This window comes from Muscardinus avellanarius, assembly GCF_963383645.1.
Source record: "Muscardinus avellanarius genome assembly, chromosome: 6".
Lineage (NCBI taxonomy): Eukaryota > Metazoa > Chordata > Mammalia > Rodentia > Gliridae > Muscardinus > Muscardinus avellanarius.
In genome coordinates, this window is record NC_137791.1 from 45,855,003 (window position 1) to 45,871,770 (window position 16,768).

At 35.9% G+C, this 16,768-nt stretch overlaps 1 protein-coding gene across 1 annotated transcript; it reads right to left on the bottom strand.

Annotated features, from left to right (window-relative positions):
• Window positions 1–11,531: 11,531 nt before the first annotated feature.
• On the bottom strand, window positions 11,532–13,509 carry LOC308264027 (heat shock protein HSP 90-beta-like; the record flags this gene model as incomplete). The annotated part of the gene is given in 3 exon segments (XM_080697178.1): window positions 11,532–11,647; window positions 11,650–12,083; window positions 12,116–13,509. Coding segments are annotated over 3 exon segments (1,944 nt in total).
• Between the last annotated feature and the right edge of the window lie 3,259 nt (window positions 13,510–16,768).

The following is a 16,768-nucleotide window of genomic DNA, read 5'->3' on the forward strand; positions in this document are numbered from 1 at the left end:
AAAAATATATCCTGTGCCTTCTCTGACCACAACAGAATAAAAATAGAAGTAAAAAAGAAAAGTAACTTTAGAAATTCCATAAATATATAGCAATTTTAAGTAATGGTCTTGAACTTTGTAATGTTTCTAATTTATTGATCATTATTTCTATTGGACTCTGAGCTTAGAATATTAGTTTTTCTTTTTTGAATTATATTTTTAACATTTTGGTAAGTTTTTCTATGTGAAGCTCCTTAAGACCTAAAATAATTGCAACAAAAGAACTCATGGAACTGGCTGCTATTTCATGCAGACCTGTTTCCAGAACATGTTTTAAAAAGGATTTAAAAAACAATGAACCTTTAACTACAATCTGATTTTACTAGTGGGGCTTTTTTAAAAATCCAAAGTGAATAATTTTTCTCTGGATTATAGGAAAAAACTTGGAGGATACATTAATTAATGAAGCCACCATTTAGCAGTTACTGATGCCCTTGAGATTTCTCTCTGACTTTCTTAAGTATGGGATTTGATTTATTTTTCACTATGAAACTAAAATAGACTTATTTATGTGATTAATGATTTATTAAATTATAAATCACCAGGATTTCTTGAAATGGTCTCATAAGCAGCAAAAACATAAACAGAGTATTAATAAAAAGGATCCTTTTCTGTAAAAACTAGATACAAAACATATTTTCACTCTCCTGCTTAAAAAATGCAAAGTTTATTTCCAAAGGACTTTCTTGGCAAGTCTCAAAACTGTGTTTTCCAAGTTTTACATTTTTATTGAATCATAACATACATAGATGCTCTAAAGTGCATACGTCTTCAATATACAGCTGTACAAATTTTTATAAATTGATCACACCTGTGTAACTGCCATCCAGACCAGAATACATAACATTACCAGAACCCTCATCCCTCCCCTCCAAGCCAGTACCAACAACAATAACTAGAGTAAGAACTTTGGTGTCTGAATTTTACTATATATATTAATGATGTTTTTCTTTGTTGTTATTTATTTATTCAGAAATTCATTATTTTTAAACCTGATATTGTCTTATTCCATGTGAATACATCATGGTTTATTTTCATATTAATGGACAAATGAGTCATTCTCAGAAGGCCATTTTGAGTCTTACTACCAAGGGTGTTCTTGAATGTTAATATAAATATATATTCATTTCTACTGTATACAGATCTAGGAGTGAAATTAGAAGGTAATACAGTATATATAAATTCAGCTTTAATAGACACTGCCAAAGAATTTTTCATGAGTACTTAAAGCAATGTATGAGATTTTTCAGATGAGATACACATCATTTGAAATACACGTTTGAAATTTTTTCACCATTCTGGTGGAATTGTAATGGCATCACACTGTTTTTAATTTGAACTTTACTGATGAATAATGAAGCCATGCATCTTTTCTTATAAATATTTTATACATGAATTTTGTGAGGTGTCTATTAAGATTTTTGTCCATTTTTAAAACCATATTGTATTTTTCTTATTGACTTATAGAATTAGTATACATAAGAGAAGTTAGTCTTTTGTCAAGTTGATATCTATTTTCTCAATTACATGTGTGTGTGTGTGTGTGTGTGTGTGTGTGTGTGTGTGTGTGTGTCTGTGTGTGTGTGTGTTGTAGTGGGGAATGAACCCAGTAGCATTCTAGCCCCAGCTCCATTTTTTGTCATTTGTTTTGAAACGGGGTCTCACTAAATTGCAGAGGACCTCACTAAGTAGCTGAAGCTGGCATCAAACCTGCAATCCTCCTGTCTCAGCCTCCCAAGTACTGGGATTACAAGTGTGCACCACCACATTAATAGAATCATCACCCAACTAGCTTTTACCCAATTCCCTCTCCATTTTCACCTCCCTCCTTCCTTCTCATGTTTGGCTTAGTGATTGACTGTGATATGTCTGTTAATGTACATCGTGTACATTCGGGAATTTCCCTCTTCCCCCCTCCCATCCCACTCAGTTAGGTCACTTTATTTGCTCATTTATAGTATCTCCTTTGTCTAGAGTTCCTTCTGTGACCCATTTTCTCCCTAGCTTCCCCATATTAGGGAGAGCATCTGATTTGTAAATTTCTGAAAACTAAATTCTAAAAGAAAACCTAAAAGGCATCTAAAGAAAAACACACATATTGCTTTCAAAGATAGGATAAACATATATTTTTAGTAGAAACCATAAACGTTTTAAGACACATTAATTTTTTTTAATTAGGTGAAAATCCAGGTGTGGTGGTGCATGCTTATAATCCCAGCATTTGGGAGGCTAATATAGGAGAATCTTCATTTGAGGACAGCCTCAGCTACTTAGTGAGGCCCTCTGAAAATTTAGTGAGATCCTGTTTCAAAATAAAGAATAAAAATAAAATAGGGCTGGGAATTAGCTTGGAGGTAAAATACCCCTGGGTTCCATCCCAAGTACCATAAAAAAGGGAAAAAAAAAAAAAGGGAAGTAGGCAAAAGCTATTGCCAACCTAAATTTCTATACCTTCTTAAAATACCTTCCGAATTAAAGGCAAAAATTGCATTTCCACAAAAAAATGAACAAAATTATTTCCTGAAGATTTTTATAATAATGGTCTACTAAAAGAAATCACTCAGGCAAAAGGACAATGGATGGAAGAACAGAATTTTAAAGAGAAAAAGAATCGTGGAAATGTTAAATATGTGAGTAAATAAATTACCCTAAAAGAATGATAGTGTATAGGGATGCTTAAAATATATGTAGGAGCAAAATTCATGTCAATATTAAAGGAAAGGTAAATAAAGAGAAATTGTGACAAAGTTTCTAAACCATTTCACAAGAGGTACAAATAACAATTAATATAGATATAGGTAATATGTATATATTATATTTATTTGTGGAGCTAGAAGAATCTATTTCTACAAGGTAACAAATGTTGCAAATAGATTAAAAAAATGCTTGATTAACTTAAAATATTTCATAAAAATTAAAAGACAAGAAAAGAACAGAGGAGACAAAGAGAAAACAAAGAGGAAAATAATAGATTTAATTCCAAATATATTTTTATTACATTAAATGAAAATGGACTTAATATTCCAATTGAAGCATTTATATTTTAATAAAAATAAAAACCTAAATTTAAATAAAACAATTTTAAAATGTTTTCAAAATTCATATCTTAATTATGAGAATGGGGACCTGTTTGAAAATAAAAAGTAGAAGGTTTAGGGTGGGGCCTCTGGGTTCAATTTTCAGTATCCCCCTCTCTCATAAACAAAACGAAACAAAATACTAAGTAGAAAGTCATAATTTAACCAGGAAGATATAATGATTCTAGTATATATGCATTTAAATAATGTAGTATAAGCATGTATAAAATAAAACTAAAGAGGAAATAGTCGAATCCAGTTTTACAGAAATATTTAGCAAGCCTGTCTTACAAAAAAATAATTATCAGAAGACATGCAGAAAGATTTTATTAATATATTGTGATCTAAACAATTTATAGGGCATGCATACAACATTAGCAAAATATACATTCTTTTCCTGTGTTCATGGAATATTTACCAAAATAAATCATATAACCATTTATAAAAGAAGTTTAAATACATTTTGAAAGATTGAAATTGTAAAAAGTATTTTTCTTATCCAGTAGAATTAAACTAGAAATGAAGTTAATTAGACAATTCAAGAATGTTTTGAAATTAATACCTTTTTGAATTGCAACAGGTTAAGAAATTCAAGGTAGAAATGATAAAATACTTTGGACTTAATGGTTATAATGAAAATGTATCAAAAATAGTCAACTACAAGTATTCAGTGGAAATAGTAGACTTGACTATATATTAAAGTAAAAACATATATTTCAATGAGAAAAAAGCAAGTTAAGGACAGAAGAAGAAAGAAAGTAATAAGAATAAAGAAGTTTATGAAATGGAAAGTAAAAACAAGCAGTTTTAAAGAGAGACAGTAGGAACTCCATCTAGCTTTTCATATTCTGACTTGCTTGCATCTGCCACCTAGATGCCAGAAAAGTGAGTGAAAAAACTTAGAGGAGATGGCCCTTACCCTATTCACAATGTGACTGAACATACATGAAAAACTGAGAGGAGAATTTCTCTGCTGAGTCCAGTTAAATTCCAGACATAAGGAGAACTGTTAGGAAGTCAGTTTTAGAGTGGTTTGTATAGAGTAATATATAACAAAACAGACTGGAAGAGTTGATATGTATAGATGTCAATTTTCCCTAAATTGACCAATACATTCAAAGCAACCCCATTAAAATTCCAGCAAAGTATTTGGAGAAAAACTGATACGGTGATTCTAAAACTCATGTAGAAATGCAAAGGGTCAAAAACAACCAATCTTAAAAGTGAACAGAGCAGAGTTCACACTTTTCTCAGCTGCTCATGGAACTTTCTCCAAAATAGATCACATCCTGGACCACAAAGAGAGCACTAGCAAATTTTAAAAATGTGACATACTTTCTAACTCCAACTAGAATGGCAATCATTCAAAACACAAACAACAAATGCTGATGAGGATGTAGAAAAATGGAAGCTCTAATACATTGTTGGTGGGACTGCAAATTAGTGCAACCACTTTGGAAAACAGTATGGAGGATACTCAGAAGAATGGGAATGAACTTAACCATATGATCCAGCAATACCACTTCTGGGTATCTACCCAAAAGAAAGGAAACCAAACTACCAAACTAATGGATGTGTATCTATGTTCATAGCTGCACAATTCACCATAGCCAAACTGTGGAACCAGCCAAGATGTCCATCAATGTGGCGAGCCGCCATTAGAAGATGGCACCGGCTTCCTGCCTCTAAACTAGAAGATGGCGCCGGCTTCTGCCTCTGAGCTTGATTGACACATGGCCGTGCAGGAAGCAACTCCATATTTGGAGGCTAAGGTTATGTAACGCATGACGTGGTGGTGGCCTGACGAGCATGAGCCAATGAGTGAGTGAGACGTGGCAGGGAGTGATTGGGAGGGTTAATGTTTATAATGCCCTGTGCGAGGCAGATTTCCGCCATTCCGCCATTCCGCCATTCCGCCATTCCGCCATTCCGCCATTCCGCCATTCCGCCATTCCGCCATTCCGCCATTCCGCCATTCCGCTATTTTCTTCGACTTGTATCCTGAATAAACGGCTTGCAAGAAGAGCTTCGTGTTGCGTCTTAATCGCTGGTCGAGGGACGCGACACATCAACAGATGAATGGATTACAAAACTATGGAATATGTACACAATGGAATTTTACTCAACCAAAAAGAAAAAAACAATTATGTCATTTAAAGGGAAATGGATGGAACTGGAGAACATTATGCTAAGTGAGATTAGTCAGTCACAAAAATAAGAAATTTAATGCTCTACCAAATATGTGAAAGCTAGGAAGAAAATGGATAATAGGAGGAACTCTAGATGAAGAAGAAGACACTATAGATAAGCAAGTAACATGACCTAATCTAGGGATGGGAGGAGGAAGAGGGAAATTCTATAATTTTTATGATGAACAGTAACACACATATCAAAGTCAATCATTAAGTCAAACATGGGAAGGAAGGAGGGGAGGGAACGGGGTGGGAAGTAGGTAAGGGATAAATGGATGATGTGTGTATGTATGCCTCCACCTCTTGTACTCCATTAAGATGTATGGCTACAAGCCGGTTGTGGTGGCACACACTTGTAATCCCACACTTGAGAGGCGGAGACAGGAGGATTGTGCAGGTTTGAAGCCAGCCTTGCTGGCTTAAGAGACCCTATTTCCAAATAAATAAATCTGAGAGTGTAGCCCGGAGGTAGCCTGGAGGTAGAAGGGTTTCCACGAACCCCAGTATCACCAAAAAAAAAACAAAAAAATGTATGGCTACAATGCACCAATAAAAAATAAAAAATAAAATAAAATTTTACAATGTTGAGCCTAGTAACAGTTTTCTTTGTATTTCTCTTATTTGGAGCTCATAGTACTTCTAAATTTTTTAAATATTTAAATATTTTTACAAGTTTCAAAAAATGTATATCTTTGAATATTTCTTGTGCCCTCTTTCTTAATTTTTCCAGTAATCTGTATGTGTGTATATATATATATATATATATATATATATATATATATATATATATATGGTAAACATTTTAACTTTTCCCTCCAATATGGATATTTTTTACTGATCTATTTTTTATAGTTCAGAAAGATCTCTTTGTTCTGGTGTATAATGTGGTCTTAAGTCTATCTATCAAATTCATGTTTCTCATTGTTCAGTTCTAGGGTTTCCTTTTCTTTTGTTTTTATAAATTCTAGTTCTATGGTGATTCTTTAACATAGTTTATACTTACGATTATGTTTATCATGGCCTTTCCCTTTTAGACAAATATTAAATATCAAAGTTCAGAATAGTGCCTGATACATAGCAAGGACCCTTAAAAGCTTGTTTTAGGAATGATGTGTTTCTGTTTCAATTGTCATTCCCATCTTCTTTCTTGTTCACTTTCTACTATTTCCACTATGTATTGGATAGTTAGCATGTGTTAGAAGCTTTCACTTACTTAATTACACTTGTTTCTTACAATAAGACTTTATGAGTATATCATTGCACACATTTTAATGGATAAGTAACTGAAGTATCATAGGAATTTATGAGTTGTCCAAGATACATTTAATATAGTTCTTAAGTTGGAGAAATGAAATTTCAATTCATTGAAACCTATTGGTATTCTAGGCATTCAAATAAAACTGAATGAACTTTCCTCCAATAAGCAAAGATTCTTGCATTTGTCTTGCTTTGGAGACATCAATTAACAGAAGATATACAGATGTATATTTTTTTTCCTAGAGATCTCTGACCTGGTTTAGTCCTACAGATATATGGCTGCCATGTCTCTGTGAAAGATGTTTTCTATTTTCTTTACTCAGAGAAGGAATTATATCCCCTTTCTTTGATTTTTTACAAAATTTCTATGAAAGTTTCTACAAAATATACTAAGTATATCTTCTGATATATATCAGATATATATTCTAATATATATATATATATATATATATACATTTGATATATATATATCAAAATTTAGCAAAAAATCATAGTATTGATCAATAAGTTAGTATCATAATCTTCAATGACATAAAATATTCTTTGTGTATGTACCTAAAAAGTTCAGAAAGCTTATCCCCAACATGGAACCCAGCATTCCTCCATGCACCCAACCTTCTCTAACTTTATCTTGTTTCTTATTTCTGCAGTCCTCCAACTACAAAATTTCTGTTTACTTCCTTGTTTCATGTTTGAAGATAGTACATATCTTTATTCCTTTTGCTACCAACCCAACTCTAAGGATCTCACTATCCACACCACATAAACTAACACAGTATCTTCTTGAGAGGAATTCGAGTCAGCTATTGCATGTGTTTCCCTATACATGCTTGAGGATGGTGCTGAAGGAAGACTGGGAGTGAATCTAGATTCTAACTGAGCTACAGCCTCAACTCTACTTTATTTTGAAACAGGGTCTTACTAATGTATTGAGGGCCTTGCTTGTTTGCTGAGGATGGCCTTAAACCTATAATACTTCTGTCTCAGCCTCATAATAACTGAGATTACAGGCTACAGGCATGCACTACCTCATTTTTAACATGTATATTGGGAGATTAGGAAATCTCAATGAACTATCTTCATATTTATAATTCATCCCTCTTGTCTTGGATTGTTTGCTGGTGTCTGCTTCTTTGGGGGGAATTATTTTTCTTTGAAGGCACTGGGATTAAATTTCTTCAAATATGATGTCTTCTGTGTTAGAGTCTAGAACTAAAGTGACTCCATGTTGTAAAGATGTGTCAGTTTGCTGGTTTCGCTGCTGACAAGAAATTCCCAAATCTTGTTCAGAAAACCCTTCCCCAGATTGCCGAAATGTTCCCATTGTCTTACCTAAGACTTGCCCAACAAGCCTCTTACTTATCACACCCTGTGCTTACAAGAAAGTCCCACTGTCCTGCTTAACCCTGTTATAACAATCTTCCTTGGCAATAGTTAACCTAGCTCCCCCATCCTATAAAATCTTCCTTTAACATACCCTCTTGGTAATAGCTAACTACCACTCCCCTCTCTGTGGTATCTCTTTTTAAGCAAACTATACAAACTTCTAGTCTGTAAGTAGACATGGGCTCCATCTTTCACTGGAGACCCCCATGGGAGGTTTTATCCCAATAAAGCCTGTTCTGCTATTGAGCTGTCTTCTGTCTCCTTTATTTCAGAAACTTATCTATGTCCATTCATTTGCCTAATAGAGAAAATTCTCATCTTACTCTGCATATTGATTTTACTGTATTTTCTCAAACTTAATTCAATAAACAAGCACAAGATTTACAGATATAATCATCACTATTTCTGTGAGTCCTTACAAGTGCTGTCTATTTTTTTCAACTGCCACCTTTATCTCCTAGTTATTTCCCAAAGACTTGAACATTTCATATATCATTTTCTTTTCAGAGTAATCAATCAAAACACATTTCCTGTCTTGAATTACAGACTTTTATAAATATAGTTTCCATTAATAAATCTAAAAAATGCATGCTTACCTATAAACTGTCATGATAAACTGTTGCAATAAGCTAAATAGCACATATGTTTTCCATGAAGTTAGTAGAATGTTTATTTTGAAATGATTTTGTAAATCCTGGTTTTTGTATTGTACTTTCTGTAAGACAGATGTGACAATTATAGCAAAAGTACTCTAATATGACTCTTAAAAGAAAGTATATGCCTGTGAGTCTCTATTTATACATTTTATATTATAATATTTTATATATTTTTAATAAACTTTTAAAAACAAATTTTCACTTAGATTATTTTCCAAATCAGTGTTTTGGATCTTTTGCTGATTACATTATCTTTTGCTTTACAAATAGCCTCCAATTGATTCTCTTCTCAAAATACACCTACTTCTTGTCATATAGAAATGACATCATTGATAAGAAATTTAAAAAAAATAACCTGGAAATTAAATTAAAATATTTCAGGCTTCCCAGAAATGTTACCTCTCAACCTCTTAAAATTGTTTTATCCTCTGGGTGTGGTGGTACACGCTTGTAATCCCCACACTTGGGAAATGAAGGCAGAAGGATCATGCTGGTTCGAAGCCATCCTTGTTGGATTAAGAGACCCTGTTTCTAAATAAAAATATAAAATAGGTCTGGGAGTGTAGCTCGGAGGTAGAAGGGCTTCCAGGAACCCCAGTACCACCATCAAAAAAAAAAAAGTTTTTTTTGTCCTAATACCACCCCTTACTTTTCCTTCCTAACTCTTTATTACATGACTTGCATCTCATCATTTGCAAGCCCACGAATGTGTTTGAAAATATACATTTTAACACAAGGGATACTTAAGATTAATTTAAAATATATTTTCATAAAAAATTAATTAAAAGGTGCTATAGTTTGGGTATGATCTGAGTGTCTCCCAGAGATGTCTTGTGTTTAAATCTTGGTCCACAAAGATGTTTTGTTTGAAAGTGGTACTGAGGTAGGATAGGAGAAATAAAATGTTATGTAGAAAGGAGATGAACTGGTAAGGAAAAGGAAAATATTGTTTTAAAATCTAGAAACTTTGTAATCCTCAATTTCACATTACAGCTTCTGCTTTTTATTAGGCAAAACCCTCAATAGGCCCACACATTTCATCATGATGAATTATCTGACCTGTGCTTTTTTTTAATTTATTTTTATTTTTATTTTTTTATTTTTTTATTGGTGCATTATATTCAGTTATCATATTGGGGTAAAAAGCTTGTGTGTACATACATGTACACATCACTGTTTTAACCCCTACCAATTCCCACCCCATTCTCTCCCCGTCTATCCTTCCCTTGCTTGGCTTAGTGGTTGACTTTGATATGTTTAAGTACATTGTGTGTTCTAGAGATTTTCCTCTTCCCACCTCCTTTCTCCTCCTTTAGGTTGCCCTGTTTGCTCCTCTATAGGATTTCCTTTTTCATCTAGAGTTCTTCCTATGACCCATTTCTCCCTAACTCTCACATATTAGGGAAAGCATCTGCTTTCTTATTTTTTGTGACTGACTAATCTCACTTAGCATAATGTCCTCCAGTTCCATCCATTTCCCTGAAAATGATGTAATTGAGGTTTTTTTTTAAATGGCTGAGTAAAATTACATTGTGTACATATCCCAGTTTTGTAATCCATTTTTCTGTTGATGGACATCTTGGCTGGTTCCATAGTTTCTCTATGGTGAATTGTGCAGCTATGAACATAGATAAACATGCATTAGTTTGGTAGTTTGGTTTCCTATCTTTTGGGTAGATACCCAGAAGTGGTATTGATTAATCAAATGGTAGATTTGTTCCCATTAATCTGAGAATTCTCTATACTGTTTTCCCAAGTGGTTGCACTAATTTGCAATCCCACCAACAATGTCTTAGAGTTCCTATTTCTCCACATCCTTGCCAGAATCTGTTGTTTGTGTTTTGAATGATTGCCATTCTAGTTGGATTAGGTGAAATCTCAGGGTAGTTTTGATTTGCATCTCTCTGATTGCCAGTGATGTTGAGCATTTTTTCATGCATTTATGGCCATTTGAATTTCTTCTTTTGTGAAGTGTCTATTTAGTTCATTTGCCCATTTTGTTATTGGATGCTTTGTATTCTTAGTGTTGAGTTTCTTGAGTTCTCTGTACATTCTAGATATTAGTCCTCTATCAGTGGTATAGGTGGCAAAAATCTCCCATTCTGTTGGCTCTTGATTGAGGTTCTTGATAGTTTCCTTTGCTGAACAGATGCGCTTCAGTTTCGTGCAATCCCATGTATTGATTTGCCTTTTAATTTGTTGTGCCTTTGGGGTCTTGTTGAGAAAGTGTTTATCTGTGCCTATGTGTTGCAGTGTTGTACCTATGCCCTCTTCAAGGAGCTTTAAGGTCTCTGGTTTGATTTCCAAGTCTTTGATCCATCTTGAATTGACTCTTGTGCAGGGTGAGAAAGTGGGATTCATTTCCAATTTTCTGCATATGGTTAACCAGTTTTGCCAACACCATTTGTTGAACAGGCTGTTTTTTCCAGTGTATGGTTTTTGGCCCCTTTGTCAAAAATCAATTGGCTGAAAGCGTGTGCACTTGTTTCTGGGTCTTCTATTCTGCTCCATTGGTCTATGTATCTTTTTTTTTGCCAGTACCATGCTGTTTTTATTACAATGGCTTTGTAGTATAGTTTAAAATCAGGTATTGTGATTCCTCCTGCGTGGTTTTTGTTGCTGAGAACTACCTTGGCTATTCTGGACTTTTTGTTATTCCAGACAAACTTTTTTTTTATAAAACTGCATTCCTTATTTTGCATACTTTTAATTTCAAAATAAAACAAACACAACATCCAACCCTGCATGTCAAGCCAAGTCTAGGACAGGGCTACAGGGCTTTGTTTCCTGTCAAGACACAAGAACAGGAAAGAAAGAAAACCACTAGACATGAGCAGAGGGAGCCAGGTGGGACAGGGCCATTCCAGGCTCCTGGGGAGCCATGGGGACACTATACAGAGGGTGTCGGCTTCCTTGAGGGAATCCTAATCTACTTCTTCCATGCGGGATGAATCCTCATCCCCCTTGAGGGGGAGAATCTCATCGGGAGCAGCAGCACTGGGCTCCTTGGCTGTTACTTCTTCTTCATAAATGGCTAGGCTAGCCTGATCATGCAGTAGATGCAGTTGAAGTGGGTCTGGAGGTCTTCCAGGGAGAAGCCAGAAGACAGCAGTGCAGTTTCAAACAGCAGCACAACCAGGTCCGTGACGGCCTTGTTGTTCTTGTCAGCCTCTTCCTTCTGGTGCAGAGTCTCCACGATGTGGTGGTCGGGGTTGATCTCCAGGTACTTCTTTGCCATCATGTAGCCCATGGTGGAGTTGTCTCTGAGGGCCTGGGCCTTCATGATCCGCTCCATGTTGGCCATCCATCCATAGGTGCTGGTCACGATGCAGCAGGGTGAAGACACAAGCCTATTGGAGACTGTCACCTTCTCAACTTTCTTATCCAAAATTTCTTTCGTAAGTTTACAGAGGTTCTCAAACTTTGCATTGAGCTCCTCCATTTTCTTCTTTTCCTCCTCATCCTCAGTCAGCTCCAGACCGAGACATACTCAGACAAAGTGGTCAGCTCATCTCCAGACTGTGAGATGTGATAGTGCAGCAGCTCAGAAAGGCGGCGCTGGTTAGTAGAGTCCTCATGGATTCCAAGCTTCAGGTTTTTAGAGAAGGCCTCATAAAATTTCTTATAGTTCTCTTTGTCTTCCGCCAGCTCAGAGAATAGCTCTAAGCACTTCTTAACAATACTTTTGCTGATGACTTTCAAGATCTTACTCTGCTGCAGCATTTCTCTGGAGATGTTCAGGGGCAAGTCCTCAGAATCCACAACACCACGGATAAAGTTGAGGTACTCGGGGATCAGCTCTTCAGAGCTGTCCATGATGAACACACGATGCACATAGAGCTTGATGTTGTTCTTCTTCTTCTTGTTCTCAAAGAGATCAAAGGGAGCCCGCCGAGGGATGAACAGCAATGCCCTGAACTCCAACTGGCCTTCTACAGAGAAGTGCTTGAAAGCCAAGTGGTCTTCCCAGTCGTTGGTGAGGCTCTTGTAGAACTCTCTGTACTCCTCCTGAGTGATGTCATCTGGGTTTCTGGTCCAAATGGGCTTGGTCTTGTTCAGTTCTTCATGGTCCATGTACTTCTCCTTGATCTTCTTGGTTTTCTTTTTGTTATCTTTCCCAGTGTCGTCCTCCTCATCTGAGCCCACATCTTCAATCTTGGTCTTCTCCTCATCATCCTTTTCTTCCTCCTCTTTCTCACCTGTTTTCTCCTCTGCCTCATCATCGCTGATTTCCTTTTCTTGCTCCTTCTCCAAGTAGAAGGTGATGGGATAGCCAATGAACTGCGAGTGCTTCTTCACCACTTCTTTGACCCACCGCTCCTCTAAGTACTTGGTCTGGTCTTCCTTGAGGTGGAGAATCACCTTGGTACCCCGGCCAATGGGCTCACCATGATCAGCCCTGACTGTGAACGAGCCCCCGGCTGACGACTCCCAGGCGTACTGCTCATCATCATTGTGCTTTGTGATCACAACCACTTTCTCAGCAACCAGGTAGGCAGAGTAAAATCCAACACCAAATTGCCCAATTATAGAGATATCAGCACCCGCTTGAAGAGCCTCCATAAATGCTTTAGTGCCAGACTTTGCAATGGTTCCCAAGTTATTTATGAGGACAGCCTTGGTCATGCCAGTGCCTGTGCCCACCAAAGTCAGGGTTCGTTCTGGAGGGTTAGGGATGATGTCAATTTTCAGCTCTTTACCACTGTCCAATTTGGAAGGATCTGTCAGGCTCTCATAGTGAATCTTGTCCAAGGCATCAGATGCATTAGAGATCAGTTCCCCCCAAAAAATCTCTTTGTTGGAATAGAAAGTATTAATGATGAGAGACATGAGCTGGGCAATTTCTGCCTGGAAGGCGAAGGTCTCCACCTCCTCCTCTCCATGGTGAACTTCCTCCGGCATCTTGCAGGACAGGCGGTGGCAAGCGCGATGGAGCAGGGCAGGGGTGCGGGGTCTGGCTGTGGGGTGGCTCGAGAGACCCAGATAAATTTAAGGACTGTTTTTTCTATGTCTGGGAGGAATGATCTTGGTAGTTTAATGGGCATTGTGTTAAATCTGTAGATCACTTTTGGAAGGATGGCCATTTTAATGATATGAATATGGAAGATCTTTCCATCTTCTAAGATCTTCTTCGATTTCTTTTGTCAGTGTTTTATAATTTCTTTTTTTTTGTAGAGATCTTTTACCTCCTTGGTCAAGTTTATTCCTAAGTATTTAATTTTTTTGTGGGAGATCCTGAGTGGAAGTGTTTTCTGAATTTCTTTTTCAGTGGATTTATGGTTGGTGTACAGGAAAGCTTCTGATTTTTTAAGATTAATATTTTATCCAGATACTTTGCTGAATTTGTTGATCAGTTCTATAACCCTTTTGGTTGAGTTTGTTGGGATTTCTAAATATAGTATCATGCTATCTGCAAATAGTGAAAGTTTGAGTTCTTCTTTTCCTGTCTGTACTCCTCTGATATCCTTTTCTTGTCTTATTGCCCTGGCTAGAGTCTCTAGTACTATACTGAAGAGAAGTGGTGATAATGAACATCTTTGTTTCATTCCTGTTTTTAGGGGAATTCTTGAAGTATTTTCCCATTTAATATAATGTTGGCAGTGGGCTTATTGTAGATTGCCTTAATAATGTTGAGATATGTTCCTTCTATTCCAATTCTCTGCATTGTTTTTTTTTTATCATAAATGGATGTTGTATTTTATCAAATGCTTTTTCAGAGTCTATTGAAATGATCATGTGATTTTTGTCCTTGATTCTGTTTATATGGTGAATTACATGGATTGATTTTCATATGTTGAACAAGGCTTGCATTCCTGGGATGAACCCTACCTGGTCATGGTGTATGATTTTAATTATGTGGTTTTGAATGCGTGTTGCTAGTATTTTGTTTAATAGTTTTGCATCCAAGTTCATCGGAGATATAGGCCTGTAGTTTTCCTTCCTTGAACTGTCTTTATTCGGTTTGGGTATTAGTATAATGTTGGCTTCATAGAATGTATTTGGGAGAGTCCCGGTTTTTTCAATTTCATGATATAGTTTGAGGAGTATTGGGGTTAGCTCTTCTATGAAGGTTTTATAGAATGCACTTGGGAAACCATCTGGTCCTGGGCTTTTCTTTGATGGTAAGCTCTTTATTGCTGTTTCAATCTCTTTGATTGTTATTGGTTGGTTTTAGTGTTCTATATCTTCTTGACTCAGTTTATTAAGGTTGTATTTATCTAGGAAGTTGTCGATTTTCTCCAGATATTCCATTTTGTTGGAGTATAGTTTTTCAAAGTCATTTCTGATAATCCTCTGGATTTCTACACTGTCAGTAGTAATTTCTCCTTTTTCATCCCTTATCTTTATAATTTGGGTTGATTCTCTCTCTCTCTCTCTTTTTTTTTTTAGTTAGGTTGGCTAGTGGTTTATCTATCTTGTTAATTTTTTCAAGAAACCAGCTTTTGGTTTTGTTGATTTTTGTATTGTTTTAATTCTCTATTTCATTAATTTCTGCTCTAATTTTAATACTTTGCTGTCTTCTATAGGTTTTGTGGTTCAATTGTTCCTGCTTTTCAAAGGCTTTGAGGTGTGTCATTAGGTTATTTATTTGAAAATTTTCTGTTTTTTTTTTATGTGAGCACTCAGTGGTTTAAATTTTCCTCTTAATACTGCTTTTAAAGTGTCCCAGAGGTTTTGATATGTTGTATCTTTATTTTCATATGTTTCTTGAAATTTCTTGATTTCACCTCTTACATCTTCTTTGACCCATTCTTCATTCAGAAGTGTGGTGTTCAGTCTCCACATGTTTATGTTGTTTCTCTGGGTCTTCTTATATTTGATTTCTAGTTTCATTCCACTATGGTCTGAAATGATACATGGAAATATGTAAAATTTTAAATTTGCTAGTGCTCATTTTGTGTCCCAGGATGTGATCTATTTTGGAGAAGGTTCCGTGAGCAGCTGAGAAAAATGTAAACTCTGCTGTATTTGGGTGAAATATTCTATATGTGTCCACCAGGTCCATTTGGTTAATGGTGTTCTTTAGTTCTGGGCATCTTTACTGACCCTTTGTCTGGAAGATCGGTCTAGTGTTGTGAGAGGTGTGTTGAAGTCTCCCAGTATTATTGTATTGGGATTTATGTGTGACTTCATGTCACAAAAAGTTTGATTTATGAACATAGCTGCACCTATGTTTGGGGCATAAATGTTGAATATTGTTATTTCCTCTTGTTGGATTATTCCTTTTACCAGTAAAATATGACTTTCTTTGTCTCTTCTAATAAGATTGGGTTTGAAGTCTAACTTGTCTGATATCATAGTTGCTACTCCTTCTTGTCTTCGAGTTCCATTAGCATGGATTAACTTGCTCCAGCCCTTTACCTTGAGTTTGTTTCTATCTTTACTTGTAGGGTGTATTTCTTTTAAGCAGCAGATGGATGGATTCTGGTTTTTAATGTATTTTGCCACTTTGTCTTTTTATTGGGGAGTTGAAGCCGTTTACATTCAGAGTGATTATGGAGAGATAATTCTTAATTCCTAACATGTTAAGATTTTATTTCTGTTTGAGATACTGTTTATTCTTCTTTGCTTAGTTGTCTGCTGAATGGGAAATCTTGTTTCTTTGGTTCTGGTGTGTATTACCTATTTCTTTTTTGCAGTTAATCTCCTTGAGTATTTTCTCTAGCGCTGGTTTTGAAGATTAAATTCCTTCAGTTTCTGTTTGTCATGGAAGCTTCTTATTTCTCCATCTAATTTGATAGAAAGTTTTGCTGGGTAGGAAATTTTTGGCTGGAAGTTGTTTTCTTTCAGAGTTTGGAATATGTTACTCCAAGCCCTTCTGGCTCTCATGACTTGGTTTGGGAAGTCCGGAGTGATTCTAATTGGTTTGCCTCTGAATGTCACTTGGCCCTTTGTTTTTGTTGCCTTTAAGATTCTCTGCTTGGCTTCCACATTGGTCATTTTGACAATTATGTGGCGTGAGGATCCTCTTCTCTGATCCTGTCTAAAGGGGGTTCTGTAAGTTTCCTGGACCTGTGTATTGACCTCTTACTCTATGTTTGGAAAATTTTCTGCTATTACTTCCTTGTAGAGATTGTTGATCCCTTTGGTTTCACTTTCTTTTCCCTCCTCTATTCCAATTATTCTTAGGTTAGCTCTCTTAAAATGGACCCATATTTCT